This window comes from Rhopalosiphum padi, chromosome 1, assembly GCF_020882245.1.
Source record: "Rhopalosiphum padi isolate XX-2018 chromosome 1, ASM2088224v1, whole genome shotgun sequence".
Taxonomy (NCBI): Eukaryota; Metazoa; Arthropoda; class Insecta; order Hemiptera; family Aphididae; genus Rhopalosiphum; species Rhopalosiphum padi.
In genome coordinates, this window is record NC_083597.1 from 89,040,503 (window position 1) to 89,059,267 (window position 18,765).

The 18,765-nt window shown below is 25.6% G+C and overlaps 3 protein-coding genes across 8 annotated transcripts; 2 read left to right on the plus strand and 1 right to left on the minus strand.

The window, feature by feature from the left end:
* The first annotated feature begins 1,401 nt into the window (after positions 1-1,401).
* On the plus strand, positions 1,402-8,773 carry LOC132918676 (sodium/potassium-transporting ATPase subunit beta-1-interacting protein). 2 transcript variants are annotated; one of them, XM_060980087.1, is made up of 8 exons: positions 1,402-1,961; positions 2,872-3,009; positions 3,131-3,211; positions 3,329-3,532; positions 3,619-3,676; positions 5,207-5,320; positions 5,397-5,597; positions 5,683-8,773. In XM_060980087.1, the coding sequence occupies exons 1-8, from the start codon at positions 1,914-1,916 to the stop codon at positions 5,961-5,963; spliced, it is 1,125 nt and encodes a 374-aa protein (XP_060836070.1). In that variant the 5' UTR covers positions 1,402-1,913; the 3' UTR covers positions 5,964-8,773. The 2 variants fall into 2 exon arrangements, with proteins under 2 accessions (XP_060836070.1, XP_060836079.1); XM_060980096.1 differs by lacking the exon at positions 3,131-3,211.
* Positions 8,774-8,902: 129 nt separating this feature from the next.
* LOC132918688 (leucine carboxyl methyltransferase 1) lies at positions 8,903-11,478 on the minus strand. 2 transcript variants are annotated; one of them, XM_060980115.1, is made up of 6 exons: positions 11,412-11,478; positions 10,076-10,431; positions 9,801-9,984; positions 9,489-9,730; positions 9,312-9,421; positions 8,903-9,242 (listed from the first exon to the last, which is right to left on the minus strand). In XM_060980115.1, exons 2-6 carry the CDS (start codon positions 10,271-10,273, stop codon positions 9,044-9,046), a joined length of 933 nt encoding a protein of 310 aa, XP_060836098.1. In that variant the 5' UTR covers positions 10,274-10,431; positions 11,412-11,478; the 3' UTR covers positions 8,903-9,043. The 2 variants fall into 2 exon arrangements, with proteins under 2 accessions (XP_060836098.1, XP_060836090.1); XM_060980107.1 differs by lacking the exon at positions 11,412-11,478 and having other exon boundaries at positions 10,076-10,595.
* Positions 10,780-14,285, plus strand: LOC132918701 (acireductone dioxygenase). 4 transcript variants are annotated; one of them, XM_060980149.1, is made up of 5 exons: positions 10,780-10,991; positions 11,899-12,052; positions 13,187-13,306; positions 13,382-13,564; positions 13,984-14,285. In XM_060980149.1, the coding sequence occupies exons 2-5, from the start codon at positions 11,927-11,929 to the stop codon at positions 14,098-14,100; spliced, it is 546 nt and encodes a 181-aa protein (XP_060836132.1). In that variant the 5' UTR covers positions 10,780-10,991; positions 11,899-11,926; the 3' UTR covers positions 14,101-14,285. The 4 variants fall into 4 exon arrangements, with proteins under 4 accessions (XP_060836132.1, XP_060836125.1, XP_060836118.1 ...); XM_060980142.1 differs by lacking the exon at positions 10,780-10,991 and adding an exon at positions 11,402-11,540; XM_060980135.1 differs by lacking the exon at positions 10,780-10,991 and adding an exon at positions 11,572-11,810 and having other exon boundaries at positions 11,905-12,052.
* The last annotated feature ends 4,480 nt before the right edge of the window (positions 14,286-18,765 follow it).

Sequence of the window (18,765 nt, forward strand, 5' to 3'; positions counted from 1 at the left end):
CAAAACCATAAGAAGATTTTAATTTTCACACGTTTTTGTCAAAGTTGTAGAAATTCATACGGTATACTCATAGTGGTTTACGAATTATTCGTAAAAATAAAATATCTTTTACAAAAATATCGTTTAATCAACAAGTATTAAGTATAGAAACGAAATGAATATTTTATTAATATAGGTATTTATCATTATCTTGGTTAACATGACAACGAGTTTATCGTGGTCTGCGTCCTGCGAGGATGACTGGGACAGTCTGGAAGAAAGTACAATGGGGAAAAATTATAATAATTTCTTATAGAAACATCACAAATGGCGTAATAAAATTTAAAACTTTGTGATGAGGCGTGAGAAAATTCAAATTTATTTCATTATAATAAATTTTTTTTTACAGTTACTTGAAAGAAGACTTATGGATATCCCTTGTATTGGGTTTTTAACCTTAGGTTAGGTATAAATCACAACAATTTTCGCGATTTTAACATATTTCATAAATATTTGAACTTTAAATGCTTATAAACAATAAAATTGTGCCTAACGTTTTATTATTTTTTTTTTTTTTTACTACTATATTTTTAAATAATCTTATAGTAAAATTGACCATTACAAAAATTATATGGGATATTATAATTGAGAGTTTTCTGTGTTGTACCTTCATAAATATCATTAATGCTGTATAGTCTAGTGTAAGCCAGAGAGAGAAAACAGTACGCTAACATACTTTTAGTATATAATATTATTCCAATTCAAAATAAAATACAATAAATTGGTAATATTTAACTTATTTATTATTTTAATTACTGAAATCCAGACTAAACATCAATCGAAATGTTAAATGTAGATGAATCAATAAGCTACAAAAGTATGCTACGTTAACAATTTTTATCCAAAATAAATAATATTACTGATTTTATTTTTTTCCAACAACAATGTATATGGTTTAAAGTAAAAAACATATAATAAATCAAAAATAACTACAGTACTAAAATATTTAAACTAATAATTAAAATGGAAGAATACTGAATAGAATAGTTTCAAGTTTGTTACTAAAAAAAGTAAAATTAATATAATTATTGGATTTCATATAATATCTTTTATCGACATTAATATTTTTTCTGTCGCTGCTACTCAGAAACAAGTTTGTATTTTAGCAGTGTTGCCTATGTCTGGGAAATTTGGGAATTTTGTTAGGATGGTACGTCGCGTGTATAGAGTTAGACTCCCCCGCCACCGCTCATCCTGCTATAACCACTTACTCAACTTGAAACTATATAATATATACCACGGTCGAACAGGTTATCAACAATACAACAAATAATAAACAACAACAAACGAGACAAGTGTACAGAGCGACAGCGGTAGAGTGTACCAACTACCGAGTTGCCGTATTGAATAATGTAATCGCGTCCTGTACTCGGTAGTAAATACGCACCTGTCCTATGCTTTAATAATACATGCAGTTCCCTAATCCCCACTTTCCCAAACACCTTACTCCATAGTCCGTTCGTTATATTATTTTAATGCCGTGATTATCGTTCGATTTAATACAGTAGTTCGGTAAATCGTTGTAATAGTTGTACATTCGGTGGTTATTATTATCATTATCGCTGTCGTCGTTCCATCGATCGATACGTTACGCATATTATTATACAATTCAGTATAGTTTCCGGACCGGACTCAAGACGCGTATCGGGTTTGATTGTGCGACGTGCGTTATCCAGCCAAAAACTTGAATGTGATAATCGTACACGCGATGCGCCTTAATCTTGCAACAACCTAACCGGAAGTGCGATTGACCAACAATGGACCGTTTAGTTGGTCGTGAAGATGCAGTCGGAGATGACGCCTGCCCTTCACAACGGGAAATCGATTTTCAACCGTAGTAATTGCCCGTAGCCCCGAACACGTACATTGATTTCATGGAATTTTGTAAATATTTGTTGCTCACCATTTTCCTGTTTCAATTGGTAATTATTTTTGTTTCGAAGTTTTTTGTTAGCTTTTACACATTGATGTAATAATATATTATTTTTTTTCATATCAGTTGTGTATAATTCACTTGTGTTTTTTTAATGTAAGGCGTTATTTGTAAGAATATTGTGCTAGGTAGTGAATATTTTTTTTTTTGTGGCCATAAAAAAATGTATACTTACATTTTAATTTATCGTGTAGATTTTTGTTTGTAATTATAATTCTATTAAATTCAAGAAGTTAGCCTTATTTAAATATATCCAAACTATTATTCTGATCTATTTTACTGGTTATTTTTTGTTAAGACATGAACATTTTATTTAGAACCAATACAATACTATACTCATAACTGCTTTTGTAATTCTTATATTAGAAGTTATAAGATATATTTTATGATTTATAATATTGTTAAAGCTTATAATAATAAAAAACTACTTGACATTTTTAAATGATGAAAATTCAAAATCGACACAATTTTTCAGTTTGGGATATCCATATTCTTACTAAGGCACCACACTTAAACATTACAGTGAAATAAGTGTATAATTTTTGTTAAGACTTAAGAAGTATATTTTAAGCCATATTAATGGTATATCTAAATAATATATACTATAATAAGTCCTAATAATATTTATGATAATTTAAATACATAAAAAAAAATGGGATGTCAAATTTGTATAATAATTAATAAAATATTTTAATAGTAATAATAAGAAATGTTTGAAAAGTTAAAGATGAATTTTTGATATCATAGTAAGTTGTGATTTGACTAATTATCATAGTAAGTTCTATTTCATGGTTACACTTTTATTTATACAATGGTTTTTGATTTACATTGTTAATGTAAATAAATATGTATTGAACATAAAATATTATTTTAAATGATTTATTATTTATTATTTTTAGGTTTCAGTTGGAGCAAGACAAGCATTTGACTTTCTCGGATTTATGTGGGGATCTGTACTAGCAAATTTCTTTGAACTTTTGTTCATTATTTTTGGAATATTTGGTGTAGTGCAGTCAGATGTATTATACTTATTATCAGTATGTTGTATTTCATTGATTATTTAATAATATTATGTAGATTACATTATAATTAATTATTAGTTGGTTTATTCATTTTGATTTTTGTTTTATTTTATATTTATTTATTATTATATTATAGTATTCAGCATGGAGTATTGTTTGGTGTATTTGGAATATATTTGTAGTTTTATATTATTTGGAATTGCCAATTTTTAGTAGTGTAAGTATATTACAATTAAAGTTTAATCATAAAACAATATTTTTGGATTGCTTGTTTTTGATATTTCTATTTGTAAATTTTATATTTTTTAATATTATTATTACTACTATTTTGTAGAGCTTTGATGTTATGAGCCTTGGTGCAGATAGTGTAAGTTGGTGGGAATCTAATGGCCCTGGTTGCAGAGTATTTTTTTATCCAAATCACACCGGTATTGAAGAAGATGCTATTAAGCCAATTAGACCTGATTTGATCACTGGATGTGTTCTGGATTATCAAAAAATTGAAACGGCTCAAGCATCCTTACAAATACTTTTTGCTGTAAATTATCATTAATACAATATTTAATTATGGTTTTCTAAAAGTATAATTGTAAATATAACTTGTAAACATTTCTTGTTTTCTAGGTTTTTGGTATTCTTTGTAGCTTGTATGTATCATGTTGTTCAAAATCTAGAGATGAAGGTATAATTATTACGTATAAATTATAAATCAGAAGAATTAAATCTAGTGAACCAAAAATAATGTTTAGATGCGGGGTTTAAAATTAAAAAGGAGCTATCATTACATTCATTATGTCTAATTTACTTATGCATAGAATAAATTTATAATTTAATCATACTTTATGTTTTACTTTGATAACAGTTGTACAGCTAAAATTTAAAATTTAAACTAACTTCATGAATTTAATATAAGTTATATTAAGGAGTTGTTATACCAAGCTTTGTTTTCTCTGTTTATCTAGTACATAATATAGGAACAAAGATATTCCATATTTTCACAATTACGACTGTCTGGTTTAGTTTTGGGCAATGGCACCTGTTATATATTTTATAAAGAATATTTCCAGTGCATTGACTGGATAAATTTTTAATATTTTCATTTTTGAATAATTTATTAATGGTTAAAAATAATCAAAATTGTTTATTAATTTAAATTAAAACGTATTTATATTTATAAAAAAAAAACTATCCAGTCATTGCACAGGAAATATTCTTCTTTATAAATTATTATGTAATAGGCGCCTTTGTTTTAAACTGAAACCAGTGAGTCGAGAGTCATAATCGTGGAAATACGGAGTTATCTTTGTTCCTATATTGTGTGCGAGATAGACAGAGAAAACAAATGTTTATGTAACATTTATGGCCCCTTGATGGAATATTCTTATGTTGAGTTAAAAAATAATATTGTTATTTTTTAAGAGAATGTCAGTGCACTGTTTATTTGCTCTCAACCCACATAGAACATGACAAGTATACTTTCTTCATTTCTAATACAATTTTTTTGTTTATAATTTTAAAGCAGATTTATCTATTATCATACTTGTAGTAAATTCACTTATAATACTAATATTATAATTAAAAATTGAGTTGATTTTACTTTTTTTTTAACTGTAAAATAGATACAATACATACTGGTGTGACATGGCTTTAAGATGAAATGTTTATACTTTAATGTAAAATTATAGTATTCATCAATATGTATTAATACTTGGTTATCATCTATCTCTTTACTTTTCTAATAGAAAAATTTATGATAGTTCAAAAATGTTTTCATTGACTTTAATAAACTGTACATTTTTATTAATGTGCAAATTATTCAAAAAACTAATACCTTATGTTAGGTTTTGGTTTATTAAAGGTTCGGTGTTAAATTATTGGTACAAAAATGATTTTCTGTACAGGATAATTTTAAAAACTAAGGATTTGCTTAAGATATTTTTCACTATACTTACATAATTAAAATTGTTGGATTATGGATTATGTTATTCATAAAATGTAATAATAACTATTAAGGATATTAATAATAAATTATACTTGTGTAAGGGAGACAAAATGTGTGATTAGCGTTTTTTTTAATTTGGGATTTAAAGCTTCAAAGCTGCATTAAAATTTATTTGTTCTGTTTAGTAAATAAAAAAAATGGGAGTTGATTTTTTCAAATCATTGTTACTTAAAAATGTTTTTTAAAATGATTAAAATATATACTTTTTAGGAATTTACTACAAGAGTAAGCAACCAAAAAATATTACACCAATATATTCTATTGAATATAGTTCACGTCGAGGAGATGAAATTGAAGAAATAAGCACTATCAGTGGCAGCGAAGGTATAATAATATACTATACATTGTATTTTGTTTTAATGTATCTTAACATATTTATAATGATGAAACTATTTACTAGATGGTGATTTAGATGCACAAAGTTCACAAAGTAAACCCATGACACCCAGACGAGTAAAACGAAGAAGTGTAACTTCAAGGGGTACACTACCTCCTCCACATCAAGCTCCACCGCCATATCTTAGACGTCAATCTAGCTCTCAATATTCTAGTCGAAGACATAAAAATCCTGTTTCTAGGCTTATCCAACAACAGTATTCAAGTATGTGAATGAATAATTCATTGTTACTTTTGTATTACCTATGTACTTAATATTTTATAAATATTAAAATTTTTAAAAATTTTAGATAACGGTTTGAACGATTCATCAACATCAAATGATTCAAGTCACCCATTGTTCCCAGAATGTCGAGTTGAACTAAGACATGTTAACCGAGGCATTGTGAATCCTGCTTTAGATACAGAATCTGAACGTCCAACATCAGCACGTTCAACATATTCAAATTTCCATGGAGCACGAGGTCGGCCTAGACAAGTTAGCACTCATTCAACTTTTTTTGCTCCATCAGAACAGCCTCCACCAGCTTATCGTAGTAACGCTTCTGTTAATTCTGAAACTGTTATATGATTTAGAACAATTGTAAAAAGTGTAGTTCAAAGTAGATACAATTTTAAGATCTCATTTTTATTTTAAACAATGTTACTACTTAAATAAAAAAATAGTAATGGTTTGTTATGCTACCTTTACCATTTTTTTTTTTTTTATGTTTGTTCAATATTTTTGGAAATAAAGCTTATTGATTGAAAATAAATTTAGTTAAATTTAGTTTGTAGGTAGCATATCAAACCATTATAAAAAAATCTATTATTTTTATTTTTATATTGGTACATAATGTTTAAATTAAATTTTAGGCGAATTTTCTCAACGAAAAAAGGTTATTAGAATAGAAAATTTCTTATAGTTTTTTGTGGTATTTTATCTGATGTAGTAATGAATTCAAGATATGCATTACATTCATAAATGTTATATTACTTAATAGTGTTAATCAAAATTTCTAATTGGGTTTTAATTTCTGACTTTTTATTTATCATGAAATATTACATTAAATATTAAAAATTTTTAAATGTATCAAAATAAAAGAGATTTACCTAATTTTAAACATTGAAGTATTAATAACAATTATAATTGACAGTTTCTAAATTTCATTTAATTTTTCTGTAACTATTATTTCTCCCTTTGATAATGTATAATGTCTTGGGATAAAACTATTAAGTTTTTTTTCATGATTGACCAAAATTTAGATAGTTCCTGTTTTCTTGTTTTTAACTACAGTTAAAGATAAAATTGATGGTATATAAATATAAATGTATATATATATATCATACATTGTCTACTAGGTATATATTTTAATATAAATTTTAAGTTAATAATTAGAATCAAATTAATAAGCTCAAATATTTTTTTTTAAACATCACATTTTTTCAAATGTTAATGAATATGAGGTTAATATGTATTTAATCTTGATATACAGTTATAAAACTAAAAAAAAAAGTGCTTTGTTGGTTTTTAATTTGTATTCTTACTTAATGGCTTATATTATGTTATTAGGTTAAAGAATATGCTTTGTTTTCTTTCTGATTCCCCACCTGTAACATGGCAAATTTTATATTCTTAACTTTAATATTAGTGTGAATTGATCTATTGTCAAATTTATAGAACTTTAAGTTCAGAATATTATTTGTGTTGATATATTTGCTTTTCTTGTGATTTTTTAACACTTCTGTGATACATGATTGTTTTTTATAAACTCACTTCCATCAAGGTTTAAATAGCCTTAATATCCAAGGTACAAACTCCGATAATGTTATTACCTATGTGTTTGGTAATAGGTCAATTTACTTTTAATATAATGGGAAATAGAAATAAAATCTCCACGTTGGTTGTTTGTATCCGTGGGTCTCAGAGAGAAAACAAATAGTACTTTGAAATTCCCATAAATAATTAGAACATTATTTCTTAACATAATATAACATAAGAATATTCCATTAGCTCTAACTTATATTAAATTCATACAGTTAGACGTTAGTTCAAATTTCAATATTTTAGCTCTACAACTGTTACCAAAATAAAATTTAAACTATACGTAAGATTATTAATATATTTAGTCATAAGTAAATAAAAATTCTCATTTTCAATGTATATAATATAAACTGCCAATTACAATAGGCAAAGATCATAAGTTGTTGAAGAAAGTTCTCTTAAAAATAAAATTAATAATTTTAATAAAACTTCTTTATCTAAGCAACGAAATAAAGTAAACAGACTTAATATCGTCTTAAAATGATTATACCTTTATCAGAACATTCGTGTTCCGTCCATTTTGTATAATTTTAAGTTAGAATAAGTATAAGTTTTGAATGTGCAAATTTTTTTTATACTTATATTTTTTTAAACTGTATAGTTAAAGTATGAACGATAAGTTCATATTATAACATTATACCTATATATTTAAATATTGTTGATTAGCAATTAAATAGCAACGAATGTGTGTTTAAAATGTTAATTTTAGTCTAATATCGCATAAACGACTGATGTTTATACAAGTCTAAAACATTTTTATATATTTTTTTTTTTTTTGTACTTTCTGAAATGTATTATCTCATAACGTTAAAATACAATTATTTTATAAGGTTTAAGTATTATGCTCTATGCCTATGAGCTTAAGATTTTTAAATTGTACTCGGGTAGTCATATACTATATTATGATAATGATGAATACAAAGTTTGTGACCACAATGTGTGGCTCGCCTATGCTCAATACGCCATGCACGTGCTAAGCTATTCGCTTAGGCTGTGCTTGGATAATTGATGATGATATAAAGGCGAGCAGCAAGTCATGGGAATCGATCTTTCAACCATTTCGTAAACAATTATTTAGAGATTCATTGTCAAATAAAAATAGGTGTTTGGAGTATATATTATTGTACAAATAAATACCAAATAATGTATATGAAAGCTTTTTATTTATATACAACAATACTTAAAATTCAATAAGTTAAATGTAGCTTAACATAATGTCAAAAATCAGTCTAATATCAAAACACTAAAACAAAAATATTTGAATATAAAATATAAATTGTTTTATCCTTTAGTGTACTAATAAAATAAAATAAATAAACAAATATGGGAAGACATGTAAAATTAATAGAAATTAGTAGGTATTAATTAATTAATTAATAAATATATTTATAGCTTTGTATTAATAATTCAACAAACCATTTTAACATTTTATTAATTTAAGCCAAATAATTGTGATATTTTTTTTTATGTAGATTTTTTTCTAACTTGGTGTATTTGTTTTTTGTTGTGATTTACTGTAAGTACTTAAAAAAATATGTTATATACTCCTATTTCAAAATAAACAAGCCTATCCAAATTATACGTTGTTGTATATTGTAATCATCACATAACCATGGATTATTAATATTTAATGTTATTACTAAATATTTATAATCAATGTCATGACTGTTTAATAAAAGGTCAAAATCACAGAAGAAGATAGAATATAACCACCATATTATTTTAATGAGATTAATTTAAAAACAAGACAATATTGAGATGCAAATTAAAAAACGGATGTAATTTTTTGTTCAACATCCAATGTGCAGGTTATGAGCCATGTCATTCATAACCTGCCGCTGTAACTGCTATAAATGATCAACGTCTGCCATGGTAATGCCTTTCCAGGCTATTGTAATGCAATAGTGTTGTAACAATTGTTGGAGCAGTTCTAATTCATCTAGCATTTCTAATCTTTCCATGCGATATCTATCTTCTTCGGGTAAGTATTCATATACATTTATCATATTCCAACTTCGTGCACTATCCCAACCAACTCTAACAAACCTATTTGACAAAAAATATTTATAAACTAGGTATTTTAAATAAATTGTATTTATATTTTGATATTCAGACCTATCCATTTGCGTTTGGGGGCTTAAACACGCATCAACACCGGCTAACTGACATCCTCTATTGCGTAAGTTATCGAGCATGATCCGTCCAAAATTATCATTCATGTTCACCTTAACAATTAATATTTACATTATTGAAAATAGTGTCTATAGAAATTGGACTATTGCAATGTTGTACTTGTTCATAATTAATAAAAAAAATGTCATTAAACTTCTTAGCAATCCAGTGCAATAACATTGATGAACTTTCTGGCTCCATATAGACAAGAACGCATTCAGTTAAAAACATTGTGGGCACATCAAAATTTATGCCGCTTTGAGTTAATTTTTTATCTAATTCTGCCAGGTTTCGAAGATCTGTGCCGATTATGTGGTAGTCAGGTGCATGTAAATCTGATCCTACAATTTTGACTTCGCCCTCTATATTGTAGAATAATAATCAACAGTTATTAAAAATGAAAAATAATATGATGGCTAATCAATAACATACCTTGTTGGCTAATGGTTTGTAATAAAATTTGACTCTTTTTGATTAAAAAACATTTCTTGGACGTGACTGAAGCAAAGTCTATTTCAATATAATTATTAACTGTTATTCCACTATTTTTCAGTCTCCAGTATAGAGTGTCAAACCCAGCACCAAGATTTATGATTTGACAGTTTGATCCAGTTTTCTACGAAAACACGAAGAAATTAAAAATATTGAATTTTGAAAATCAAACTATGTGCAGTACTATGTAGACAATTGACATTCTTTGTAAATACCTTGAGAAATTTGTCCATAAACATGGCGACACCTTTGGTACGAGCGTAATACCCTCGATTAATCTCCGGTGTTTTTCGTTCGTAGCCAGTAACGAAATACTGTATGAAATCGTCTTGCCAATAACCCATCTTCACGGCTGAATACTTGCATTTTGTCGCATCGCAGTTGGTTGCTTGCACCCCATCGTCGAAAGACATATTTTGACTCTGGTGATCAGTTACAGCTTATTAATTAGGATATGTTCTGTAATACTGTCATTATTCAGCAACACCAGCAATCGGATACGAGTTCGTCGTCGAAAAATGACTTCGAAATCTATCATATAATATTACAATTGCGTTGGAGAACTATGAACCTAGAAAGTAAGATCGTTGATAATCGAAATAAATGTTATAAATAATTGAATCCGAGTAACACGCCAACACTAGAATATTCCAATTCAAACTGTTTTCTATGAGACTGTACAGTATGCTGAGTCGCTGAATGCTCCACAGTCCACAGACCACAGTAAATATTGTATACTTTAATACTTTATCAGTATTGTTATCATCTATCGGCAGAATAAAACCAGTATCACAGAATAGATAATATATGTATTATTATTATATCAACTCTAAACTTGGCGCTGTTACATCACAAAGTTGAAAATAATAATTATTACTCTATGGAATATGGATGGACTACGAATTGTAAAGATAGTCTTTAGTCCAAGATATATCTTTAATCGTGGTCTTTACGAAATAACAATAATGATAATCTGATTCTCTCTTTTCTTTAAATCGTATTATGAACATTATTATTTATTATTATTCAGACTTTCAGAGGAACTATGAAGTGCCCAAAGTCAAAAATAGCCGACTAAAGTGAAAAAATATAGTCCAAATTTATCGCGTCCGCCAGAATACGCTCTGAAAAGTAGTGACTAATGATGTTTTTACTAATTATTAATAATGCAATAAATTATACAAATGTACATTGTACACCGCGATTTAAGATAATATTACAATATTATAATATTATAATACTATTAATACTATTTTATATTGTAGTATGTATATATAAGTTATTAATATATATATTTGTGTATATATTAGAGTACCTTAATATGTTTTAATAACCTTATCTTAAACCGTAGTTTATAATTTACATTTACTACATTTGTATATTGATACTTGACAGTTGACATTATCTAACACACATTCTGTACGGTACGATTGGTCATTTTTTGTGATAATATTATAGATAATTTAGTTTTCGTAAGGTACTTATTACTTTACTTTTACCACTAAGGCACTTGGCTACATAATACATAGTGTATGACCATATAATACTTACACGTACTTTGCCGATAAATATAAATTAATCAAAAAACATTAAACAACCTTAACATTTGACTAATTAAAATGAGAAAACTCCGATATTTATCTATTTTCTAACTATTTAGTATCAGTTCATTTAAATATTGTAAGTAGTGGGAGGTCATAGATATTAATTATACTCGAATGGCGATTATTAATCTGTTATAATTTTACCTTGAACGGCTTGAACAACTTGTTTAGAACAAGGAGTTTTATAATCGCATCATGTTGATAAGCCGTAGCACAGAATAATATATTAAGTAATTACTTATAAGCAGTACTTACAATAACTGCACTATTCTGCAACATCTGAAATTTCAGTGTGCTAATGTACTTTCAATTGTTGAGATAAAGGAGCAGTAGATATTTTTTTGTTGTATGTTTAGTTTGTTTTTTTACATTTTGATTTGGTTTGAACCTTTTTAAAATATTGATTTGTTGTACATTTTATTGAAATTTTAAAGTTTTAGTTTTTGTATCAACTGTTTCACGATGGTACAAGCATGGTTCATGAAAGAAAATTGGACTGGTGATCAACGCGAAGAACACCACATGCAGCCGCCTGAATTTGTTGATTTGGATACTCTATTTAAACTCACCTTAGTCGAACATTTCAAAGTATGTAAAATGATAAAAAGTATGATAAGTCAATTGTTTTTAAATAATTTTTTCAATAGATTAATACCAACAGGTATTTTCTGTGTAGGTATTAAAAGTTTTATCTAACAAGAAATTATTTTTTAATTTTTTATATATTTTTAATACAACTGTACTATTGCTAGAATAATAGTTAATATCTACTATTCAAGTATATTAATTTTTTTGGAATTTAATTTAATTTATATTTCCATATAATTAAAGATTTATTTTGTGTTATAGACGTTATAATAGTTATACGATTGAAAGTTGACACTTTCAGTACTTATAATCAGGGCCGGCACTTGAATTTTCGGGCCATATGCAAATTAAAATTACAGAGTCCTTTATTTAAATCCTCTATTCCGTCTATATTTTTAACGCAAAGATCTTTTTCCTTAATAAAAATCATATTGCTTAGTAGAAACTTGAACTCTTTCAAAAATTGTTTTCCTAGTTATTATATTAAATTTTAATCAATTTTAAATCCAAAGGTACACTTATGAGTACATGCATATCAATATATTCAAGAAGAGTCTATGATAGGGTTTTCAACTCAATAGTTTAGGATCTTGGGATTCTAAATTTCTAACAGGCCCAGAAGTTTAATATATTATATTTATGATACCTATAAGTATAAAAATTTGAATCAAATAAAATAAATAAAACTGCTAGTTTAATTTGTATGCATACAAATATTTATAAAAACTAACGATTAAAATCTAAAATAACGTTGGGCCCTGTACAAGATCATATCCATTACTCCCATTCTTATCAGCCTTGCTTATAAGTATTGCTTTAGTATAATTTAATTCACTATTTGTTTGTGATTTATAGACACTAACATTTTAAATCATTTAACACTTGATAACATTGAACAGTTTAAAACTTAATATCAAATATTTTAATTATAATTATAAGTAAATTAGTAGTACTTAATTTAATATCATAGATTGGTGTTTTATAATATAATTCGGACTATAATATACAAATTATTATGATAACATAAAATTAATGTTTTAGTTTTTTTCACAAATTTATTTAAAATTTTAATGTCTAGATAATTATTACATTAAAAATAATTAAAGTTTAAATTATTTTTTTTATTATTTGCAGGTTAATGAATCAGATCCTATTAATGATAAACTATTAAACTCCATTAAAAAGGATCGAGGTTACTCTTACGAGGATGAGATAATATGTTCTAAAGAATGCTTACCAAACTATGAAAGTAAAGTAGGTACAAAGTATAAGTTGTTAAATAAATAAAATTAAATGTACTTATAATTGTATATAAAAAATTTTTTTTAGTTAAAAATGTTCTTTGAAGAGCATTTACACACAGATGAAGAAATTCGATTGGTTTTGGAAGGCTCAGGTTACTTTGATGTTAGAGATGGTGTGAATGACAAGTGGATTCGTATTAAAGTCGAACCTGGTGATTTGTTGATAATTCCAAAGGGAATTTACCATCGTTTCACATTAGATACAAATGTATGTATAATATAAAAAAATTTTAAACAATAAAAGTATAATATGAAATACTGTGTATCATACAAAATAATGCCAAAAATATATTTTTTTATTTAACAGATAACTAGTTATAATACTTATTTTTTTTAATGAACTAAAATCATGATATTTTAAATACTTATTCAAAAAGTTATTTTTAAAATAAAAAATGTAGGTATCTGTTAAGTATCTATATTAAAATTAAAGTTGAAGAAATTTTAAATAAATATGTACATATACATATTTATATAAATTGTTATTATTTTGGATGATACTTCTACATCAGTATTTTATACACAATATGTTTCCATTAATAAAATCTAAAACTTAGATGAAAAAAATAAGATTTTAATCTTAACAATGTAAGTAATACAAAAATATTTTTTATTTTTATTTTCTAGAATTTTATCAAAGCCAAAAGATTCTTTGTAGGAGAACCTGTCTGGACACCACATAATAGACCTGCAGATAATATGGATTGCAGAAAGGAATATTTGAATCAAATAACATCTTGTTAAATACAATATTTCTATACAAGAGTATTTTAATATTAATAATTCAATTTCCATTTTATTACATAAAATATTTTTTATCTTTATTATATCTATATTATTAAATCATTTTCAGTTTTTTTTAAAGTTATGTTTAATATACTTAGTACCCATAATTTGGAATATATCATTAAATTTACATATACATCATATTTTAAAACTTTGATTTTTTACCTACTCAATGAAACTAAATAATATTATTTTACTCTTAAAATATGTATTATTATTGTATCAATAAATTTAATATATTTAAAAAAAATAATAGGTATATATAAATATATAACAAGTTTTTATAATATTAATTTATTCCTTTTATTTTAATTCACCATACTATAAAACCTAATTAATAGATAAACAGAAATTAAATATTTATAATAATAATATTGTTATATTACTATTTTTTTTATATAACAACCATAGAATTAGTTTCATAACAGTTTATTGGAACTTTGGACTGTTAAATACTAGAGGAAGATTTTACTGAGAAGTGGTTTACCGATGCCTTCTGCCTTCTTCAAATTCATAAATAACCATTTTATTATATTATTTATAAATAATGGTGTCTAATTTTGTTTTTAATTTTTTGATAATAGGATCATACATTTTATTTTTACTTAGGTTTGTCAGGTCCATGTTTAATATGAATAAGATAGGTAGAACTTAATTTGGACATATTAATCTAGTATATAATGTATCTGATCTTAAAATAACTATAAAATGTAGTACCTGCTTAAGAAAATGTTAACAATACTCTCATACAAATATGTAACGATAAATAAAATCTTTAAGATAATAGAACTACTGTCTACTATTATAGTGGAAATCATTTGAAGTGTACAATATGAGTGTAAGTGTTTTACGAGAAACATATTAATACTTGTAATAATTATGTTACAATAATAAATTATACATGAAGGGTATAAGATATAACCAATATTTTTACAATGCAAATACAAATGTTAAAATTTGTGTATTTGGTATTTAATAATGATGTTAAACATATTAGAGATTATAAGAAAAAATTATTAAACTGATTTGATTTCGACATTTTTTATTGATGTAATCACATATATTTATTAATAATATTCAACTACTGTCATATTATTAAAAGTGTAGTAAAAATGAACTTCATGATTTTAGATGCTATTATAAACGAAAAATAACATTTTATTTGGGACTGTAATTGTATAATAATGGTAGTAACTAGTAGAGGCATATTTAGAATTTTTACATCCCAGGTCATTTATAAAACAGTAAACATCACTTCTCTTTTAGGGAGTTGGTGTTCAATGTTCAGTGTTAATAATTAAAAATTAAGAAATTATAAAACTACTAAACATTTTTATTCTAAATAAAAAATCTATATGATTAATAAATTATCAAGACATATATATAAATACTCATATATTTTTATTATTTTGTCAAAAAATAGCTAATATACACAAAAAAAAATATTTTTAAAAGAATAAATATGTTTTTTTTGAAAATCAAGGCTAAGGTCCTAACAAATAATCTAATGGTTAAGAGATATAAATCAAATACAGTAAAAACTCTTTATAACGAAACTCGTTACAACGAAAAACTCTATATAATTTAAATATTACATTATAATGGTTTGTTTGATTTATAACCTATTATAGTATTATATAATACTTATAGTATAAGTCGTATACCCTCTCTATTACGAAAACTCTATATAATGTAAGAAATCTCTTGGTCCCTTCAAATTCGTTATAGAGAGTTTTCACTGTATGTAACAAATTATTATAAAAAAAAAATACCTAGATAACTATCTAGGTATTCTATACTACGACAATCATTTATAAAGTATTAGAATTTAGATTTTGTTTAGGGCATAGTTTGGTAAGGTACTTATTACTTAGGTATAACTGCATATTTAAAAATAGGTTAATTGGGGCATATAATTATCTGCCCAAATAATTTATAAGTAATAATAATTTGTTACCTACCATTCTGCATTCATACAGGTGATACTCGTTTCCATCAAAAGGGTACTTTTCCGTTTTCTACCAAATTACATAGGTAGATATCGATTACGTTTCCATGGAAGATGAAAGCAATTCCAATAGTATTAAAGCTGTTGAACAGCAGGTTATTAAAATATTAAAAAGAGATGACTGAAATTGTTGAATCTTTAAATGAAAATTTAATGTACGATCAATCTACCTACCGATGAAGAAGTTGAAAAATATTGAACTACCTTTTAAGAAATTATATCGATGTAAATAGTTATTGTACAGGTATATTAATTGTACCTATCCATCATAATTTTGGGACGTCCATGTTAAATTATAGGTAGGTAGTCTACAACAGAATACAGACGACCAACACACGCGAGTCATTTAATTCAAGGGTCAATCGAAATAATCAAAGCTTTAATAAAGAAAGTCCTCGGCAATTATGAAATGGCTTAAAGTTCTAAAAACAGAAGTTCAGAAAAATGTGTCATGTGTTATGTCACACAACTTATGTGTATATAAATCAGAAAAGTACTAATCTATTAGGTAGACGCCACGCCTAATATTCCAACATATCTGCAAAAAATTGACAAAAGAAAAATTACTCAACAATAACTGATAAGTAATAATCGACTACAAAAATTAAACAACTGTGAAAGGTATTATAATAATTAGTTTTATATTTAACAAAATTGAAAATAATACACTAAATATTTATTAAAACAAAATTTTGTTTTAAATTGCAGGTACAATTTTGTATAAAGTATAACTACAATTAAAAAAAAAAAATCAACTAATTTTAATATGATATCAATTTTTTTTTAGTAAAATTTGACGTTGCAGGATTAAAGCAATATACTTATAGTTATCTATAGGTAATATGCTTAGGAAAAAATCAAAAAGTTCCAACAGATTAAATTTAAAAACCTAAGCTGTGCATGTAGCTATTTATTTATAAACCTATACATACTTAACTTTATTTACCAAAAAAAATTGACGTTGCATAATTATTTATATTATCTATGCTAAAAAAAACTACTTATTTAATTTTTAAAAATTGCTTACTGTCTATAATATAGATTATTTATTGTATTCGACCAACTCAAGACGATATCAGTAGTAAGTACCGGTTATTAAATAATAATATGTAATTTATTAAAATTATAATATATTATTTTTCAATATTGTACAATACCTATTCTAAATAATTTACTGTATTATAGTTTTTAATAGTAGTTTAGAAATTGTTTTTTTGAAAATATGGTCAATATTTTATTTGATGGAAAATGAAAAGATTACACTGCTTGGTGGAAATGTGTTACGCTCATTCATGTATGTATTTACTTTGACAAAACTTACAATTAATTGTCAATTATTATTTCAATGTAAATTTACTTAATTTTAGAATTTAAGCGGAGCGATAAATGTTATGATTTAACAATGACTGCGTGTTTATGTATACGATTTACGCAGAAAATAGGATTTTAAACTTCAAAGGTAATGGTGTCTTGATGTCTCGCAGAAAAATTGGATCAACTAGCAATAGCTGCTATGCAATTTAGTTACATGCAAAACCTATTTACGTATTTTTAGTTATTACGAGCTTTTTATTTATACGTTTTATTCTTTTTTGTTTTGTAAAAGATACTTGGTTGACAAGCTGTCATAGTTAACACAGGTAAAAAAGTTGTCAAAGATCCAAACGTGTGTTATTTTTCCAATATATTCCTATACATACCTGAAGCAGCTTGTTAGTTGTTACTTACTAGGACCATCGTCCTACGCGTTGTGTTTAAGACGAACTTGTCAGTTGTCACTATAGGTATGCCTAGTTATTTTTGAATTTATGTATTTAGTCTATTCTTTTTTTATTTTATCATGAATTTAACTATTATATAGTATCAATCGCCCATCAGTGAATATATAAAATATTCCCTACGAATTTAATACATATAAGTATATAACAGATTTACTAGCTACCAGCTATTATTTATTCTTTCCCGGCAGTATAAAATATAACCTAAATTATGTACTTAGATTAAATTTAATATAAATAATATAATAGTGTCCGGTTACATGAAAAATTGATTAATTATTTAACGGTTCAATAAAATTTGATGGATCAATTACAGGCCACTGAATCATGTTAAAGGATCATCATCTTATTATTTATTTATTAAACGTTTAATGATTGTTATTTGTTCATGTAATTCGGCATAGGAATTATAAAAATATACATAAATAACTAAATAAGTGAGAATTGTATTTCAGATAGGTACTTCCCACGTTGGTATTAATATATTATAACTATAATATTGTTCTTTTTTAAATAATTGTACCTATATACAAGTTCTATGTTTATTTGTGTATTTATATGTATAATATATATAGGTACCAATGATACCATAGAAGTTGTTTTTCTTGTGTCGTAAAATATAATAAAAATAATAATTTTATATTCTACAGAGAAAAACATTTTTTTTTACTAAGAAAAACCTATCTAACCTATTTATAGATATTTATAATTTATATATAAAAAAGTTAGTAAGGATGTTGTACATAATTTTTGTATGTTCTTTATCTTATTATCGTCTATACTTAGCTGTTAGCTAGAATCTACATTATGAGTATCCAGTAGATAGATATATCATAT